Source organism: Podarcis pityusensis (assembly GCF_964106645.2).
Source record: "Podarcis pityusensis genome assembly, chromosome: 5".
Lineage (NCBI taxonomy): Eukaryota > Metazoa > Chordata > Lepidosauria > Squamata > Lacertidae > Podarcis > Podarcis pityusensis.
Window position 1 is genome coordinate 83590123 of NC_138032.1, and position 19163 is coordinate 83609285.

General features: G+C 40.7%; 1 protein-coding gene across 15 annotated transcripts in view; it reads left to right on the forward strand.

Moving 5' to 3' along the window:
- KCNMA1 (potassium calcium-activated channel subfamily M alpha 1) overlaps window positions 1-19163 on the forward strand; it is a 561760-nt gene that overhangs the window by 348639 nt on the left and 193958 nt on the right. For 14 of the 15 annotated variants that reach the window (XM_081007630.1, XM_081007632.1, XM_081007631.1 and 11 more), the window contains exons 7-9: window positions 2957-3032; window positions 5317-5487; window positions 7154-7245. In XM_081007630.1, coding sequence (XP_080863756.1) covers window positions 2957-3032; window positions 5317-5487; window positions 7154-7245 — 339 coding nt within the window. Of the gene's footprint in view, window positions 1-2956; window positions 3033-5316; window positions 5488-7153; window positions 7246-7338; window positions 7431-19163 lie in introns of all 15 variants that reach the window. The other variant, XM_081007634.1, reaches the window with a different exon arrangement.

The window sequence follows — 19163 nt, forward strand, 5'->3', positions numbered from 1 at the left end:
TAAATTATTATTATTATTATTATTATTATTATTATTAGTGTTGGTGCTGACCTTTAAAGCCTTAAACAGCCTCGGTCCTGTATACGTGAAGGAGCGTCTCCACCCCCATCATCCAGCCCGGACACTGAGGGCCAAGGGTCTTCTGGCGGTTCCCTCGCTGCGAGAAGTGAGGTTACAGGGAACCAGGCAGAGGGCCTTCTCGGTAGTGGCGCCTGCCCTGTGGAACGCCCTCCCAGCAGATGTCAAGGCAATAAACAACTATTTTACTTTTAAAAGACAAATTAAGGTGGCCCTGTTTAGGGAAGTTTTTAATGTCTGACGCTGTATTGTTTTTAATTGGTTGGAAGCCGCCCAGAATAGCTGGGGAAACCCAGCCAGATGGGTGGGGTATAAATAATAAATTATTATTATTATTATAAATAATAAATTATTATTATTATTATTATTATTATTATTATTATTATTATTATTAAAAATAATAAATTATTATTATTATTATTATTATTATTATAAATAATAAATTATTATTATTATTATTATTAAATTATAATTATAATTATTATTATTATTATTATTATTATTATTAATATATTATTAATAATAATAATAATAATAATAATAAATAATAAATTATTGTTGTTGTTATTATTATTATTATTATTATTATTTAAAAAGCCACTTCTGGAAATATAGCAGAAGTTCATTGCTTGTTTCCATGTTAATTGCTTCCAGGGGGAAAAAACCATTTGCCACCCTATTCACCCAGAAAATCGTGAACATAAATTGATGAAATGTGGAGCAGTAGACAACCATAGAGTTCTTTCCTGCTGTTTTTGTGGGTGAATCATAGTGATACAGAAGGACACGTGTGCAGAAAACATGAGAGCATGCCAATGTTGTCCAGTGATGTTTATGCTTGTGGCATACCATGCTCAATGTTTTGAATGAAATTTAGTGCAACATGGCAACATACTGATCACAGAGCCACAGTTCCATCACACAACAGATACTATAGTGTGAAAGGAACATACAGTGGTACCTTGGTTTTCGAATGCCTCTGTAGTCGAACGTTTCGTAACTCGAACACCGAAAACTCAGAAGTTAAGTACCTCGGTTTTCGAATGCGCCTCGAAAGTCGAATAGGAAACACAGCTTCCATTTTGAGTTTTCCGTATTGAGGCTTGTGTTTTGAGGCTTCCGTTTTTTGGTTTTTGAATGTTTCGGAACTCGAATGGACTTCCGGAATGGATTATGTTCGAAAACCGAGGTACCACTGTAATAAAATTAGACAGAAGCTCTAGTATTATAATCAGGAAATTATAACACAATATTCCCCAGGTTAAAACGAACCCTCTGTTACTCATTGTTTCCAGCGTTAAATCCAGTTGTCCACCTTTTTGCAGCAGTTTCAATTAAAAAAATAATCCTCATGAACATTTGCCAGCATTGTAGTGCAAATTACTCCTAGTAGGTAGTTTTAACTAATGCACACATTTTTTGCAATCAGTTTCCCCATTCATTATAATTTCTGTATGGTATTTCCACAAATATGTGCATTTTTATTTGCACTTTCCACCAATAGATGCATGTTCATGCGTCACAACATTTGGGAAAGTGAAAATTTCAAAGTATAATTGTGTTTCAGTTTATATATATATATGTGGTGCATTCATTTTCTCATTGAAATGCAAACAAAATCAAATATCTCTCCCACCCTTACTTTTCCCCTACCTGGTCAGATAGCTAAGGTAACAGCATTAATCAGCTGAGTGGTACAGGGAGGGAATGCAGAGGCTCAATCTGAATTCCCTGCTCCCATTTTTGAATTGCCGATTGGTGTCTCACAGTACAGTCACTGGATCAGACTAGGATTCTTTTGTTCAGCAGTCATTTGCACACAATTTATTATCCAGTGAAGGATATACATCTGTGGGTGCCTGCTTCAGTGTTCAAATGTCTTCTAGCTGGATCTCAGCAAGGAACAGTTGACAACATCACAATAATTCACCCCGTGCTAGAAAGAAGAAATACATTACTTATTGGCACTTAAGACAGTCACCTCTGCAATTTCACCTAGTTGCACAGCTGTTTTTCAGGGGTTGTTGTTCCCCCCACAAAAAACATGACGTATTAAACTGAATAACGTGAACAAATTTGAACTGATTATTTATGTCTCCTCGCTGCTGGTTTAAATGAGGTTTTTAGTGCAACTTCAGGGGCTTAGACTGGACTCAGTCAGAATCAGAGATTGCACAGATGTCTCAAAGAGCTTAAAGAGCAGGGAAATGTTGGTGACTAATCCGTCCATCTATATTTAGAACCCTGACTGAAAAGAGAAAAGGCATCTACAGGCAGGAAACAGTTCTGCGTAAAACAGGACCTACACTGCACCAAAGTGAGCCATGAGAAGGATGCAAATGTCTAAAGCATTAGGCTGGTTCACACACCTCTGCTCTTAATACAAACAACTGAAAAATCCATTGGTGGTTTTCGCATGTGTGAATGAGCCATTGGAGAACTTCCATATCACACCAGGGAGGGATTTTTTGGTGGAGTTCACTATACACATTTGTTAACTTTTCCACAGAATATAATGCAGCTCTCGGGGCTGCGGCTGGGCTCAATTGTTCATCATCCCAGCTTAACCATTGCTCAGGGAAGATGGAATTTGTAGTTCAACAGCATCTTTCTTCTTCCTCCTCCTCCTCCTCCTCCTCCTCCTCCTCCTTCTTCATATACTGCCCTCAGGGAGGTTCACAGAATAAAATCAAAATATAAAACCACAAAATACATAATCAAAATAAAAACAACAACACCCCCTCAAACAACAACACCACATTTAAAAAGGGGACTCAAGATTGAAGAACACTGAAGTGAAGGATGCTCAGCTAAAACATAAACTCTGAAAACATCTTGTTTGTTTCTGTCTCCCTCCCTCTTCCTTTCTTTAAACCAGTAATTCCATCAAGTTGGTGAATCTGTGCTCAATATTTATTAGCACGTGGCTGACAGCAGCTGGATTTATACATTTGGTAAGTATTTGGGTTGCTTTTTTAAGGAAAAAAAAACTTACTTGGGGATGTTCACATTGCTATTTCCATTTATGTGAAACTTGGCTTGCCCAGGCCAAAGCACTGACATAAATATAGATTAAATAATTTTAAGAGGCATCAAGAAGCCATTTCACACTTTCTGTGATGGCTCAGGTACACATTTGGCTGTAAAGGAGAACTGTGTTCCCCGCCCCCCCCCCCAGACATGTTGTGAGCATGTGCCAATAATCCACAGCCATTTGAAGATTCCTGATACATACCTCCAGATATTTTCAGGAACCTCTTTCCCCTTGGTGAGAAAAGCTGCTTGGGAGGGGCAGAGGAAAGGATTAAACCTTCGCTCCCACCCTGCGGGTCCTCCCCTCTCTTGGAAGCCATTATTCATTTGCACAACATCAATCCATGGGGGGTGGGGTGGGAAGCCATCACAGAGCAACTAGTACTATGCTGTTTGGTCCTAGAGGTTGAAATAATTCTATAATCACAGGAGTCTTTTACTGAGATTGCCATTAACAAAACGTAACCACTAGATGGTAGTGTTTCCTTAATAACAGCAAGAGGGGGGGGAAATGTCACCAAAGGCAATGCATGAAAAAAACACCTTGTTCTAACAAGTACTTTATATGTTACTAATATTTGAGAGAGAGGGAGAGAAAATATTTAAATGATACTTTAATTGTTATATAAATAATGCTTTAGTTTCTTCCTTAAGTCAGCATTCAGCAATTCTTTTTGAGGCCAAGGCACAAATCACTTGAGGCACATTACTTTAACAAACATATTCCCTTGGTAAGGGCTAAATAAATCTCTGGAATCCTAACTCTCTGTTGAGTCATACATGGCTGAAACTCACATCTATGGAAACCTTTTCCAGCTAACAAGTTGGTGGGAATTGATTCATACGGACCATTTCCGTTCACTGAAACGCATCCCTGAGTGACAGTCACTGAATCTTTGTTGCAGCAGTGGCCCGAATGTTTCAAATCCTTCTCTGCCTCTGCAGCCCCAGAAAAATAACACCTGCTACTGCTGTGGGTGGTTAGAACTCTGGCAACCGCTCCCAGGACATGGGAGCTGCTGCCAGCCTGTTCCTGCTCAGGAATTTGTGCAACTGCTCTGGTCAGTTGTGAGCAGCACAGTGGCCGATTATTATTGCACAGACAGACGGTGGACGCAGGTGTGCCAAAGTTTGCTATGGCTTGGGAAGCCCTGCAGCTCAGTGATAGAGCATTTGCCGTGTATGCGGAAGGTCTCAATTTCCATCCATAGCATCTCCAGGTAGAGCTTGGAGGGGCGTCTGCCCGAAAAATTGGGGAGCTGTTGCCCATCAGTATAAACAGCAATGAGCAGGATGGATTACTGGTCTGACTCAATAATAAGGCAGCTTCTTATGGGGAAAAGTGCCTTGTATTGCAGTAATAGCTTCCCCAGTTGTCTTGTGCATTAGTCATTGCACTTCCATCCTGCCCTCCTCCAGAGTTTTGGGGGTAGGGCTTGAGCCTCTGTCTTATCCTTACAGGCATCCTGTGAGATCAATTTGCCCTAGAAATAGGGATTGGCTCAGAGATATTCAGTGATCTTTGTGGCTGAATAGGGATTTGTGCCTGGGTCTCCCAGATGTAAATCCAAAACCCACAACTGCTACACTTCCCTGCCTATACACACTGGTCCTGCTTTCTGAATGCCTGCTATGTGAAAATTCACTTATCCAAACTCAGGGAATTAGTACCCAAACCTCGCTATACACACACAGTAGATTCAGATATCTGGACAGAGCATTATTTTCTTTCCTCCTTGTTTGCCTTTTGCAGGTTGACTGAAGAACAGAGGGAGGGAGAGGAGAGGGGAGCAATCAGACAAATCAGAGCGTTGTTTTTGTTTTGGGGGGCCAAAATTCCATAGTCAGAAACACATTAGAAATTTCCCCATAGGAATCAATGGAATTTGTCAACTCATTATGCAAACGCTTGCTTAATAAATGATTTCCAGGGAACACATTGTGTTCAGATAGCAGGACCTGTGTATATGTAAAATCAGGGGAACACTCTTACAGTGTTCTACTGTCTTTATTTCCTTCAACATCCCAACAGCCCCCTGTAATGCTGCTATTAATTGCTAGCTAGAAATAAAATAATTTGCCTTCAGTCACCCAATGACTGCTTACCTTCATGCAACAAAGCTTTGTAAAGGGCTGTTCTGTTCTTCAGCCTTGTGGGCGTCTGTACACCTGAATCATTCATCTGCTGTTATTCTTTCATTGTAGGTGGAGAACTCAGGGGATCCATGGGAAAACTTCCAAAATAACCAAGCGCTTACATATTGGGAATGTGTTTATTTACTAATGGTTACTATGTCCACTGTTGGTTATGGAGATGTTTATGCAAAAACAACCCTTGGTCGCCTTTTCATGGTCTTCTTCATCCTCGGGGGACTGGTAAAATTCTTGTTATTTTCTGCTGGATTTTTTCTCCTTAGTGTAGTAATTATAATAAATGGATGAGTAACAACACATTTTTAAATAATAATAATAATGTATGCACAATTATTATGCAGAGCTGTTGACTTATAACTAAACTATGACTGCGGTGGTGTGCTTAAGATTATAATGCATGCAGGTACAAAAAGTGCCTTAGGAGTTCTCAGTATGAACTTTCCAGTTAGCGGTTACTGGCAGTGCATTAATTTGGTGATTATGATAGCAATAATGTTAACGTTAGCTGCGGTTTCAAGAACCCTCCCCACCCTCTGTGTTCCTTCCCAATATTCCAACAAACACTGTGGCTTAGGACCACCTTTAAAGAGCCGCTTGCCCGTTCCAGACAATGGCAAAACTGTGTTTTCTTTCATTTCGACACATGGCAACCATACAAGGAGTAACATGGTACTAACTCAGGCAGTCATTGCCAATTACCTAAGAGGAGTCAGTCAAGTATGTCTCTGCTGTGCTTGAGGAACTGAGTAAGTACGTGCTGAACGACGAGAAGGAAAATATTTGCATAGATAGGTAGATGTACATATCTTGTATCTAATCAAATTGCCTCTTTATTTTTCTGTCAATGCTAAAGACAATGCGGCAACTGTTGCAATTTTTTTGTCTTAAATTGTCTTAAACAGCACCCTTAGCATTAAGCTTTTCATTCCTTAAGGTAAGTAACTTATCGACTTCAATCCACAATATATGTAATGTACATATATGCAGTCACTGAAGTATTTTTTAAAATCCTCTCACATATTTTTGTATATCTTGTATACATCTCTTTCTTGGGGATGTTGCATCTGCTAAGTGCATTATAAATGCAGTATTTCATACGCATTTATTTCCAAAAGAGGTGCGGTATTTGTGTGCCAAAAAATGAGGCCAAGTTCACTGGCAGCAGCTCTTAGAAGTATCCAGCCACAAGCAAAATGTTTGTTGGACAAAACATGGCAGATTCCATTCCCCACCATCACCCCCCTGCTTTTACATCTTTACATGTTCTTATCAACTTTTTTAAAAGACAAACTTTTAAAAATACGTTTTAGTTACATCTTGTTCATTCTCATGTGTGTGGAGGAAAGCCTCTGCTACCATCCTGTTTTCTTTGGTAACGGGGAGGAACCCCTCGTCTTTCTTTTATAAATTAGCACCATCAGCTTAGCAATAATACATATTTTGGTTCGTTTTGTCTTGGTGGAGGTTTTTGGTTTTTTTGGCGGTGTATAACCTTTAATATCCCCCGCTTGCCCCTTTTCAGAAAGTGTTAGCCATGCAGCTGCACTTTATCACTCAGATGCCACTCTGACCTCATTTTGCTCTTGGCTTCTTTTTTTTTTGGTTTTTGTTTTGTGTGCATTTCTCCCTCTTTTGACCATTTTCTTTAGTTGACCAGACATGCATTTCTTTTGAGACCCAACATTTATGTCAAAACTTATTTGTTTTAATTTTATGGGGGAAAAAACCCTTTTTAAAACCTTTTTGAAGGGGGAAAAAACACCTTTTATAGATCTAAGTCTTTTGCATTTTCAGATCTTAAAGATGATATATCTTAAAATATTCATCATCCCCCTTTCTTTGGCCTCTCTTTTTAGTCTTTTCTTCTGTCTCCTATCTTCTTCCTTAGGCCATGTTTGCCAGCTACGTCCCTGAAATCATAGAGTTAATAGGAAACCGCAAGAAATATGGTGGTTCCTATAGTGCGGTTAGTGGAAGAAAGTAAGTATTCCAAGAGGCTCTGCTGCCTCTGGTGCAGTAGAACACTCTCTGCATGCCATTTTCTTTTTTTGTGCTTTTGTTTCACGCATGTAGGCAATGTTTGCGCGCTACGTGCCAGAAATTGCTGCTCTCATCCTTAACCGGAAGAAATACGGAGGGACTTTTAACTCAACCCGAGGCAGAAAGTAAGTCCAAAAAGAGACGAAGACCAGGTGTGCTTGTGTGACGTTAAAAGAACCTGCCACGGTGGTGACATCTGACTCACGGACACACCCTGATATGCACTCTCTGTCTGTCTCTCTCTCTCTCTCTCTCTCCCCCACGTGCCATTTTTGTGTGTGTGTCCTGTTGACATCAAATGTCGTTTCCTCCCTAAGTTGTCACACTGCATATTAAGAGACCTGGGCCATGCTAAGGTACAAGTCAAAGTGGTTTCCCCTGTTCTCTAAAGGAACTACTGGTAATGCTAGAACTCAGTTAACACAGTCTGGAAGATGACCCTGCTATTATTAATTTGAAGTCAGCGTATAGGACTAAGATGTTTGTTGCGTCAAATATCTCCATGTCAGTGAGGGGTTACTTCTGTGGCTGCTTTTTTCTGAACACTCGCATCCAAGCTACTTGCATGGGGAACGTTGTAAGTGAACCAGCTCCCATGTTAATGTCATAAGAGACCATATGGATTCATTTCCATTCAAGGCATTTGACAAACTAGCTTACATTTTCTATCTCTCCCTGGAAATGGTGATAGTGGGACATACCTAAATATTTTCAAGTGACTGACATTGATGTTGAGATAACTCATGCCAAAAGTACTGTCAGATGCAGCCCTTCACTGATCTGATTTTCTGCTGATAATCTAATTTTTATTTTAGTTGGGTTTTTAAAATGACCCTTATTAACAACAAGCAGAGTTTCTGAAGATTTGTCAACAGTTCAGCCAGGAAACCAGATCACAACTTGTGTCCGTCTCCAAAACAGAATCAGTGTTATCTGTAAATAGAGAATAAATACACATATAACATCAGTACTAAAGTCCCTTTTTGGGTGGCAGAAACATTTAATGATGTAATGATGTGAGTTCTACCAATTTTCAGAAATTAATTGCACTAAATTCACAACTAAAAACTATTGATGACCTTAAGCATATTATTAACAAGAATTTGCCTCAGAAAATCTGAACAGGGCCTTAACCCTTCCCAGTTGCACCCTGTTGTATCTTCATTCAGTCTCCTTGTTTCCTTTTGTCTTCAGTCCAGTATATGTTCTGCCATTCCATAGTAAAAGATGGAAAGAGCTCGTCTGCTAACCCAACATTCAACTCACTAGTCAACAAACTAAATTCCCATTTGCTGTAGCAGATAGACCATAGAAAAGTGAACTTTCAAACTATTTCCTTTTAATGAACCTTGTTGCCGCTACTCTCAACCCACAAACCACATTTTCCCATTGTGTGGTGTCTTTTTGAGGGGGGCGGACAGGAGGTGAGAACTACTAGCTCTGTGTCGCTTTTTGATGTGATGTGAGCATGATGATATTGGATCCATCCCTCTTTGCCTCCACATCTGACAAACTCCAAAAGACCTATAATCTTATCCTAACTCATTCCAAACTAGTACTTCTTTAGAAGCAATTTATTTAAATAGTTAAATACTGTGAGATTTTTCTCTCTCCTTTCCCTGTTGAAGCTCATGTGAATCCATTGAAAAAATGTTGAATCCTAATGCTGTGAAGGAAGATTTCACACGTACAAACCCTGTTAAATTCAGACATTATTTGAGCCCTGAAGTGCATGCTCACCAATTCTAAACATGAAATTTAGCTTTGGGATTGAAATGCCTCTGATAGAACTTAAAAACAGTAGGTAGAATCCTGCATAAGTCAGTTACAATAACTTCAGGCTGTTAATCAGAGACTGGGTTTTTGAATGCTCTGCTGAATTAAAACAAAAGCCTCTCTGCATGTGTAAAATAACATCTTCTATTACTATATAGAATTGTAGAATTGTTGAGTTGGAAGGACCCCAAGGGTCATCTAGTCCAACCTTCTGCAATGCAGAAATTTATTACATACAGTGGTACCTCGCAAGACGAATGCCTCGCAAGACAAAAAACTCGCTAGACAAAAGGGTTTTTTGTTTTTTGAGCTGCTTCGCAAGACGATTTTCCCTATGGGCTTGCTTCGCAAGATGGAAACGTCTTGCAAGTTTGTTTCCTTTTTCTTAACACCGTTAATACAGTTGCGACTTGACTTTGAGGAGCAACTCATAGAACGCGGTGTGGTAGCCTTTTTTGAGGTTTTTAAAGACTTTGGTGATTTTTGAAGCTTTTCCAAAACTTTCCCGACACCGTGCTTCGCAAGAGGAAAAAAATCGCAAGACGACAAAACTCGCGGAACAAATTAATTTCGTCTTGCGAGGCACCACTGTATTGGAAACATAGGAGAATATTCAGAAATATGACATTCCTTGCCTGCAATCTGAAGTAGTACAGGACAGAATTCTATCACCTTATTCTGCACTATGAGAAGAAAAGCTATAAAGTCCAATGGAATGCCGTGAAAGGATTATTTCATTGGTTACTTCAAAGTCCAATTCATTTCAACAGGACTTAATCATTCTGAACGTCTCTTCTAGTGTGTTTTTGGTGTGTGTCTCACCTCTCATTTTTACAGGACTTGTTGACCCAGTTTGCTCGTAATGCTAAGCCAAACTGTGGTTTAGGGCAAATGAGCAAACATAGGTTCCCAGAGATGGCATCATGTCCTCTTTCTTCCTCCTATGGTCCTGCTGCTGCTGTCTTGCTGTAACGCAAGTTAGCCTTACATCCAAACCTGGAGCCATGGCTTTTCTTGCTGCAGACAAGTCATGAAGTTGTAGCCACAGGTTACATGATTTGTCTGGGGGAGCTAAACCATGATTCCAGGTTCAGAAGTAATGCTAATCAAACCACGGCTTAGCTGACAATAGCACTAGAGGAAGAACATAATGGTTGTGATCTTCTCCTTAGGAACCCACACATTCGCTTGCTTACACTAATGTGGTTTGGCTTAGTGTTACATGTGAAGAGGGCCAGTGTTAAAGGTTGAAGGTGTTTCATTTTTAATCTAGTTTCTCTCAGTGTTAAAGGTAAAGGGACCCCTGACCATTAGGTCCAGTCGCGGACGACTCGGGTTGCGGCGCTCATCTTGCTTTATTGACCGAGGGAGCTGGCATACAGTTTCCAGGTCATGTGGCCAACATGAATAAGCTGCTTCTGGCAAACCAGAGCAGCACATAGAAACACCGTTTACCTTCCCGCCGGAGCGGTACCTATTTATCTACTTGCACTTTGACGTGCTTTCGAACTGCTAGGTTAGCAGGAGCAGGGACCGAGCAATGGGAGCTCACCCCATTGCGGGGAAATGCTGACTTTTCTTTACTCTTGAACAAGTTCAGGTCTTCATAATGCATCCAGTCAGAAATAAGCCCCTCTCAGTTTAGTAGGCCTTGTTCCTAGGGAGGAATGAATAGGCTTGCAGTTGAAGTTTAAATGTTGAGCAAAGCACTTTGATGTAACAGGATTATAGCGATATCTCATCCATTTACATTTTGCCCTGATAAATAGAGTTTTCAAGAAGCTAGTCTGTAAGATAACCTATTTTGTCACTGGTACCCACAGTGCTTTGTTGTCTCTAAACCTAGACCTGATCTTCAAATTCCCACTTCCTGCTGATTCTTAACAACTAGCTCATAGGCTTCACTGCTAGCTTGGGGGCTTGCTTAAGTCTGTTTTGCCTCTGGGGGCTTTTGCTTTCTTTTAAACATACTCTATGTTTGTCTCCGTTCATCTGCTTCTATTTGCTTGTATATTTTGTTGACTGAAGCTGAACTCTGTCATCAGTGCACAGACTGTTCAATTTAACTTTATGCATTGTTTCCTGGTTCAAAAAGCTAATTTCTAAATACTTTGGAGAAGCCCTTTGCTCACGTACATCTTTCATCAGAGCACATAAGCTTGGGAACGGCACAGTAAAAAACCATTAGCATCTTACGTTTGATATTGGTTTTGCAGTCAGTAGAACAAGATTGATGAAATGTTATGTTTGGCCAAAAATTTGAGTTTTCCTTTGGAATTCAACATTGAGAGAATGGGTTGTCAGAACCAATAAGTTTTCCATTGCATGGGATAGGAGGCATGTGGTAATAATTAGCAATATAAGTCTTTAGCTGAGCAGCTCAGCAAAGATTCTGGCAGCAAACGTAATGAGAAACTACAGTTCTGCAATTTCTAATGTCAAAAAGTTTCCAGATAAAATTGAATGCATTTGCAAAATCTGGAGCCGCTAAACTTTGTTGAAAGATGTTGCTCAGAGTCCTAAAATTATGTGTGCATTTCCTTCTCCCAGGAAGAAACATACATTAAGCTCCTTTGTTTATACATGTTATTTAAGTATATATATATTTTTAAAAAGATTGCCATGCAGAGTTTAAAGCATAAAACAGGCTTATATGGCAGCAGGCTGCCGTTCTGAAGACAGTATAGTTTTGATCCATAATGCTTTAAGGCTGTAATACAATGCACACTTACTAGAGAATCTTCAGTAGGGTTTTACTTCCAAGTCAACAGTTCAACTTTTTACAGTTCAACAAGTCAACTTTTTATGTCAGTGACAGACTTTTTAGACATGCATAATTTCATGACACAGTAATCCAGTTTTACTAATAAACCGAGGTTAAACTACAGTGGTGCCCCGCAAGACGAATGCCTCGCAAGACGAAAAACCCGCTAGACGAAAGGGTTTTCCGTTTTTCGATGCGCTTCGCAAGACGAATTTCCCTATGGGCTTGCTTTGCAAAACGAAAAAGTCTTGCGAGTCTTGCGATTTTTTTCGCTTCCCCCCTTTTTCTAAGCCGCTGTGCCGCTAATAGCCTTTTAGCCGCTAAGCCGCTAAGCCTTTAATAGCCGCTAAACCGCTAAACCGCTAATAGCGCTAATCCGCTAAGCCGCTAATAGGGTTGCTTCGCAAGACGAAAAAACCGCTAGACGAAGAGACTCGCGGAACGGATTAATTTTGTCTTGCGAGGCACCACTGTAACCGCTTTCCAGCCCCAGAAGCAGCACAGGGAGCATTCACGCGACACACCTACACACTGCAGCTGACACACTAATATGTCACGACACACAGTTTGGAAAACTCTGGCATAAAGGCTTAGAGCAGGCCTTCACAACTCAATCACCTACCAAGCCAAATGTAGTTCAGCAGTACTGTTTGACCTGCCTGGTGCTTGACAAGCACTCTCTGCAGGCCGTAAAATTAGAGACTCACTGAGCCTCTGGTGGACCATCCTGCATGGCTTGTGGATTGCATTCCGTCTGGTGGGACTTAAGTAATGCAGACTTATGTTAGAGGCTATTTTTGTCCCTATCACCAACATGATCTATAATTTGTACTGAGAGTACTTAACAGAAAGCTGATTTAGCTATGTGTTGTGAGTGAAGAAGTCTCTGATTCAAACTTTGCCTGAGCCATGAATTCACTTAGTGATCCTCAGTAAGCTGCTATCTTCCAGACTTAGAATCATAGAATCATAGAGTTGGAAGAGACCACAAGGGCCATCGAGTCCAACTCCCTGCCAAGCAGGAAACACCATCAGAGCACTCCTGACATATGGTTGTCAAGCCTCTGCTTAAAGACCTCCAAAGAAGGAGACTTCACCACACTCCTTGGCAGCAAATTCCACTGTCGAACAGCTCTTACTGTCAGGAAGTTCTTCCTAATGTTTAGGTGGAATCTTCTTTCTTGTAGTTTGGATCCATTGCTCCGTGTCCGCTTCTCTGGAGCAGCAGAAAACAACCTTTCTCCCTCCTCTATGTGACATCCTTTTATATATTTGAACATGGCTATCATATCACCCCTTAACCTCCTCTTCTCCAGGCTAAACATGCCCAGCTCCCTTAGCCGTTCCTCATAAGGCATCATTTCCAGGCCTTTGACCATTTTGGTTGCCCTCCTCTGGACACGTTCCAGTTTGTCAGTGTCCTTCTTGAACTGTGGTGCCCAGAACTGGACACAGTACTCCAGGTGAGGTCTGACCAGAGCAGAATACAGTGGCACTATTACTTCTCTTGATCTAGATACTATACTCCTATTGATGAGACCCAGAATTGCATTGGCTTTTTTAGCTGCCGCCTTACACTGTTGGCTCATGTCAAGTTTGTGGTCAACCAAGACTCCTAGATCCTTTTCACATGTACTGCTCTCAAGCCAGGTGTCCACTCTCACCTACCGGATAATAATACTGTCCAACCATATCAGCGTTGTTGTAAGAGTTATGGAAGATTATATATGAAGTACTCTGGATACACTAAAGATTCTTCATTAATAATCAGTCAACAAGAATAATAAAGGATAAGCAGGAATCCTACTAAGTGCTTGAATGGTTAAAACCAGCAACAGGGCCCAACTTGCCCTTTAGAACTTGGTGTTTTCAAATATGGAAAGAGGAAGGTGATTGGTTCACTGGCCATTGATGTCACAATGTTCCACCTCTCTGTATCCAAGGAGTCTGTTTCTTACCTAGGGGATGGGCTGTTTTTGCAGCTCTCCCAGGTGAAAGGGTTACATTTCTGTACCTCTCCTACCAATTGGTGTAGCTGTTTAGAAGGAGGAGATGGCTGGGGCAGATTCACTGCTTGTGGACATTTAGGTTCATATATAAACTACTCCACACTTTTCAGACCTCCTTCTTGTTGGATATTGTGAAAGACTAGGTATCTTCTTGGAACAATTTGGGCAAAGTTGTGTTTGATTTGGTAGGGATTCTTTTGGTTGATTCTACTCCCTGTTTTATATCTATTAGGCTTTTGTTGCCGGCTGTGAATGTTCATGATAGGCCACAATGCAGTTGTTATTGATTATTTCTGGAGTTTATGGGTTGTCAGTATTTCTTATGAAGCGAGATATATATTAAGTCTTTGCAACTCCCTCTCAATAAATCTGAAATTTGTGACTTTTCCATCAGTGTTTTCATTGGCTCCTGAAGTGAAGCAGGGCCCCAGTCATGTTTTTGGTTAATGCAGATTCTTTCAGCTTCCAAGGCAGATCATGTAGGAATAATGAATCCCACAGTGGTGTGGCTTGAAGCATAGGATACCAGCTTGAGTGAAGCCACTACAAGTGGAGATCATGGTGATGATGGAAAATATTTTGGTCATAGGCAAATGTTCAGTATGTGCTTTGCTTTTATAAGATTATAGGTTCTGCTTTTGATATCTCCTATTAAAATACGTAGTAACAAGTTCGGAAGAGTCATTGCATGAGTTCTTGGAAAGCAGCTACCACCAGCCAGAACAGATAATCCTGTCCTAGGTGGACAACAACAGGTCTATCTGACAGCCACTGAGGCCTACCACGGTCTGTGTCCCAGATGCAGCCCAGTGGCTAAAATTGTAGCTCTTGCTTTTGCCATCTATCAGGAGAGGAGGATGCAAAGGGTATAATTGATTACCTCATTGACTGGCATATCTGGAGGATCCTGTTCAACTTGCTAAATCATAACTAGTGCAGCCTTGAGGCAGGGAAAGGGGGAGAGGGAGAGGGAAGAGTTGAGTTTGGAGTTGGCAACCTAAGACTGAAAAAAATTCTGAGAAATTCACTATCATTCAGTCTAGTCTACTTTGCAGGTTTGTTAGGATAACATATAATTATCCCAAGTACTTGCTCCTGTAAGACATAATTAATGGAATAGTATCCTGATTCAAGGTAAAGCAGCACTTTATATCCTGTCAGCCCAATGTGGAAGTAGCCCCAATAGTTTTGAAACCAGCCATTTTCTTGAGGCGGAATGTAACTGCCTCTTAGTAACATTGCCAAATGGGCCCTTCTGGAATGTTTGTTTAGTTAAAGCAGGAGGTTGGAATTTCCATTGGAGAAATTATGGGGTGGCATGTGTCAGAATTATACCAGACCACATTTAAGTAATAGTTTAGTTAGAAGATGTACAAGTCTGCACACTAATCCAGGCACCCATAGAGAGGCAACCACATAACCTGATAACGCAAATTCACCCTGACACATGTTCCCCATCTTTGAAGTGTAAATAAGAGTAGCCCACCTCAGAGAGTTGCTATGAGGATGAATGAGATTAGGGATATGCAACACTTTTGCACTCTTAAGGGCTTCTCAATAAAAACATTTCTAAACACTACAGTCACTAGTGCTAAATGACAACCATGTTTCTCATTTCAGTTTTTATTTGTACAGCCAGTCAATGGATTTGAGTAACATGGCTTTATCTTTTCCCTTTCTTAAACCATGCCAAAAATGTGGAATGTTCGGCAACGTTTTGCTCTCTCCTTCGGTCAATTTTTCCATCAAAATGTGTCCCTTGCATGATAAATCTTGTAAAAGGAGCTTAAGGAAGAATCAAATAAGAGCACATGCATGCAGCCAATCAAGCATGAATCTGTGAGCCACACCATTGTAAATGATTCCCCCCCCCCCGGTACATCATCCGAAAAACCTGAGTGAGTTTATTATTGAGTGAGGTGTTGAGGCCTATTTAGACCTTTGCTTCAGAGGAAAACCCTTGGTCAAAGCACACTGGGCAGTCAGTCTTCCCATAATAAGTGGCTGCTTTCAAGGACTACCTTGAGGGACGCCTCCCCCTTGACTCTTTTTGGCGTTTTGTTGCTGAAAATGCTTTTAAAACCACTAAGTAATATCAACATTTATCCTGAGACCTCTTAAGTTTCTGTCATATGTCTGAATGCCTTTTATTTTTAAGCTAGCTTTGGTTCTCTGCTGTGTAGCATTATGAAGACCTCTTGTTTCTCTCACGGTCCATTATTGATTCTGAGATATTTATTCTGAGTCATCTATGAGCCATAACTTACCAAATCATCAGCCTATCATGAAGAAGAAGAACAATCTGTGAGATTCCTTCAGGAAGGAAACGTAGGGACTTAATAGCAGCATTTCTCAGACATAAAAAAGAACTGAGGAGAGACAGTCAGTGTAAACGAACAGACAAACAGATAATTTAAGTTGACAAGACACCTTGGATAGATTAGACGTAGTATGTTGATTCTGAGCTATAACATGGTTTTATTTTTCTTCTACTTAGCAATTTGCCTCTAGATTTCCCATAGCTGAGGGGAAGAACTCTGTCTGAAAAGGAATAATATCATTTCCTATTAAACTGACTTGGAAGAACAGGCAAATGAAATACATTTTTATTGGAAGAGCATATGACCTAGAGTACTGTCCTGTCTTGTGATCTTTTTAAATTTTCTAATAATTCCTCTGATTTTCCTAGGCTTCAAATGACATTCCACTAAGCAATACTGTATATTGTAATGGTGAAGACCTTGAGCTATGTGCTGTAGGTTCCCATGCCCCAGCATAGCTATGATATTCACATTTTATCTTAAAAATTCATATTTTTACATGCATTTCAGTGTTGTTTTTTGAGCTGAGATGCATATTACAAAATTCAGAGAAGTGCAAATATTGAGGAATAGTTGTGCTTCAGTCAGGAAGTGCCATTCAGGCCGCTTTACTTAAAAATGCAGACAAACGAAAACCTCACCTGTCTGTAGTATCAGTTGCCTTTTGGTAAAAGTTCACTCAAAGCAGTGTACCCAACATTAAAACATTGCAAAACAAAAACAATACGATCAAACTAGAATAGCAACAAATCAAATACTTAAACATCAGCAGCATGGGCAAAATTAAATAAATAATGTAGTCACAGTGGATGTGAAGGTCTTTTATATATAAAGATGCTCTCACCTGTTGGTAGAATGTATACACAAAGAAGCAGAGTGCTGCAGAGTACTGGGGCCACCACATGGAGAGTCCTGTTTTCCTTGCTGTGCTTGATTTACTTCACTAAAATGAGGGACACAGAGAAAGCCCATACAATATTGATTTAAAAGGCCTGGGAGAAACATCTCTCAGTGGAAAAGTTCCACTGAAATTAACCTCTTCAAAACCATGTGCATTCATCCACATGTTGCTTAAAGGAAAGAAGAGCCATGCTAATTTAATGTGAATACTGTTGCTTTTTAAATTATAGAAAGCTAAATTTGGATCCCTACTTATTCATGATGCTCAGTGGGTTGTCGTCTCTTAGTCTCCATAGTTGTGAGGTAAAATGAAATAGCTCTATGGGTGTTATCCAGTTGTGGCAACCCACTTGCGCAACTACCACTGTGCTAGTTCTTAGTGTAACACTAATGTTCTTTGTGCTGCACAACAACTGAATCCAACGAGTGCTTTGCATTTGTGAAAGATGTTGTACAACTCCTAGCACAATTGTTTTTATTAAGCTCCTCACTATGACTTGCACAACCCATGTGAACGCTCACATTTATTGCATTAGCATTATGGTGGACATTTATAGCATTTATTTCCTTCACCTCAAAGAGTACATAAATATGATACATAAATATATGGCACTTGAACAAACTGTATTTTACTTTGTCAGTATATTGTGATTCTTGACAATGCAGAAGAATAAATTCAGCAACTTTCAACAGCCACTTGGACCTTCTCCTGGTGATTTAGCTGCTTACTGCAGTCTCTTTTCCTCTGAAATTCTCAAGAGAAAAGTTAGAAAACATGGGAAGGCTCTGTTTTCAACCACTCCAAGGCTTCATCTGAAGTGTTTCAGCAATAAATGCCCTTTGCATAGTTATTTCCCAGTTGCTTTACTTAACTCTGGATAAAACACTGATTAAAATAATAGTCTGCTCTCAATCCCCCACCCTCCTTCCCTGTACCTCTCTCTCTAACTACTAAATATACATCTACTGTCAAGCCTATAGACAACTTTCTCAAAATACCATACTGTGAACTTCCACTCTGATTTCTTATTATGATTCTACATCCTGCAACTGAGAATTCCATTTATAGGCTCTCTTCTCCCCTCCTCTTCTCTCAGAAATTGAGGGCGAATATAATGGACCTGGTGTATTGACGCCCTCTCCCCCCTTAGATTAAACACCTCTTAAGAGGTGAAGTTGAGGGGACGCGGGTGGCGCTGTGGGTAAAACCTCAGTGCCTAGGGCTTGCCGATCGCATGGTCGGCGGTTCGAATCCCCGCGGCAGGGTGAGCTCCCGTCTTTCGGTCCCAGCTCCTGCCCACCTAGCAGTTCGAAAGCACCCCTAAAGTGCAAGTAGATAAATAGGTATCGCTTTATAGCGGGAAGGTAAACGGTGTTTCCGTGTGCTGCGCTGGTGCCAGCTCGCCAGAGCAGCTTCGTCATGCTGGCCATGTGACCCGGAAGTGTCTCTGGACAGTGCTGGCCCCCGGCCTCTTAAGTGAGATGGGCGCACAACCCTAGAGTCGGACACGACTGGCCCGTATGGGCAGGGGTACCTTTAAGAGGTGAAGTTAACACCAGTCGTTTCTCGAACTGTTAAGGTTTACACCCCACCCACCCCAATCATCTTGCAGCAGGAGCCATGTGCAACTGCTGTCCCAGCATCTGTTGAGTTAATGGGGTTCAGTAAACCCAAGGGTGCCATTTCAAATTTTGATATATGTGGCTTGTCAGGACAAAAAACCTAGCCTTTAAAAAACATTTGTCATTACTCCAACTGATTAAAATGGACCCATACCAAATCATAAATTAATGGTAATAGATAAAAGGTAGCTCTTCAGATGTTGTTGAACCACAGCTCCCATCAACCCTGAACACGGGCCATGCTGGCTGCGGCTGATGGGGGTTGGAGTCCAGCGGTATCTGGAGGGCACCACATTGACAACTTCTTGATTAATGTACCAGTTAAAATGGTAACCCTAGAAAAGGGTAGTCATCAGTGGTGGAAAGCTTAGTTATAACTTCAAATCATATTGCAAGCTATGCAAAGATTATAAGGCCATTTAAATAGGGGAAAAAACACTGTAAAATGAGGAGCAGGAGCAAAAA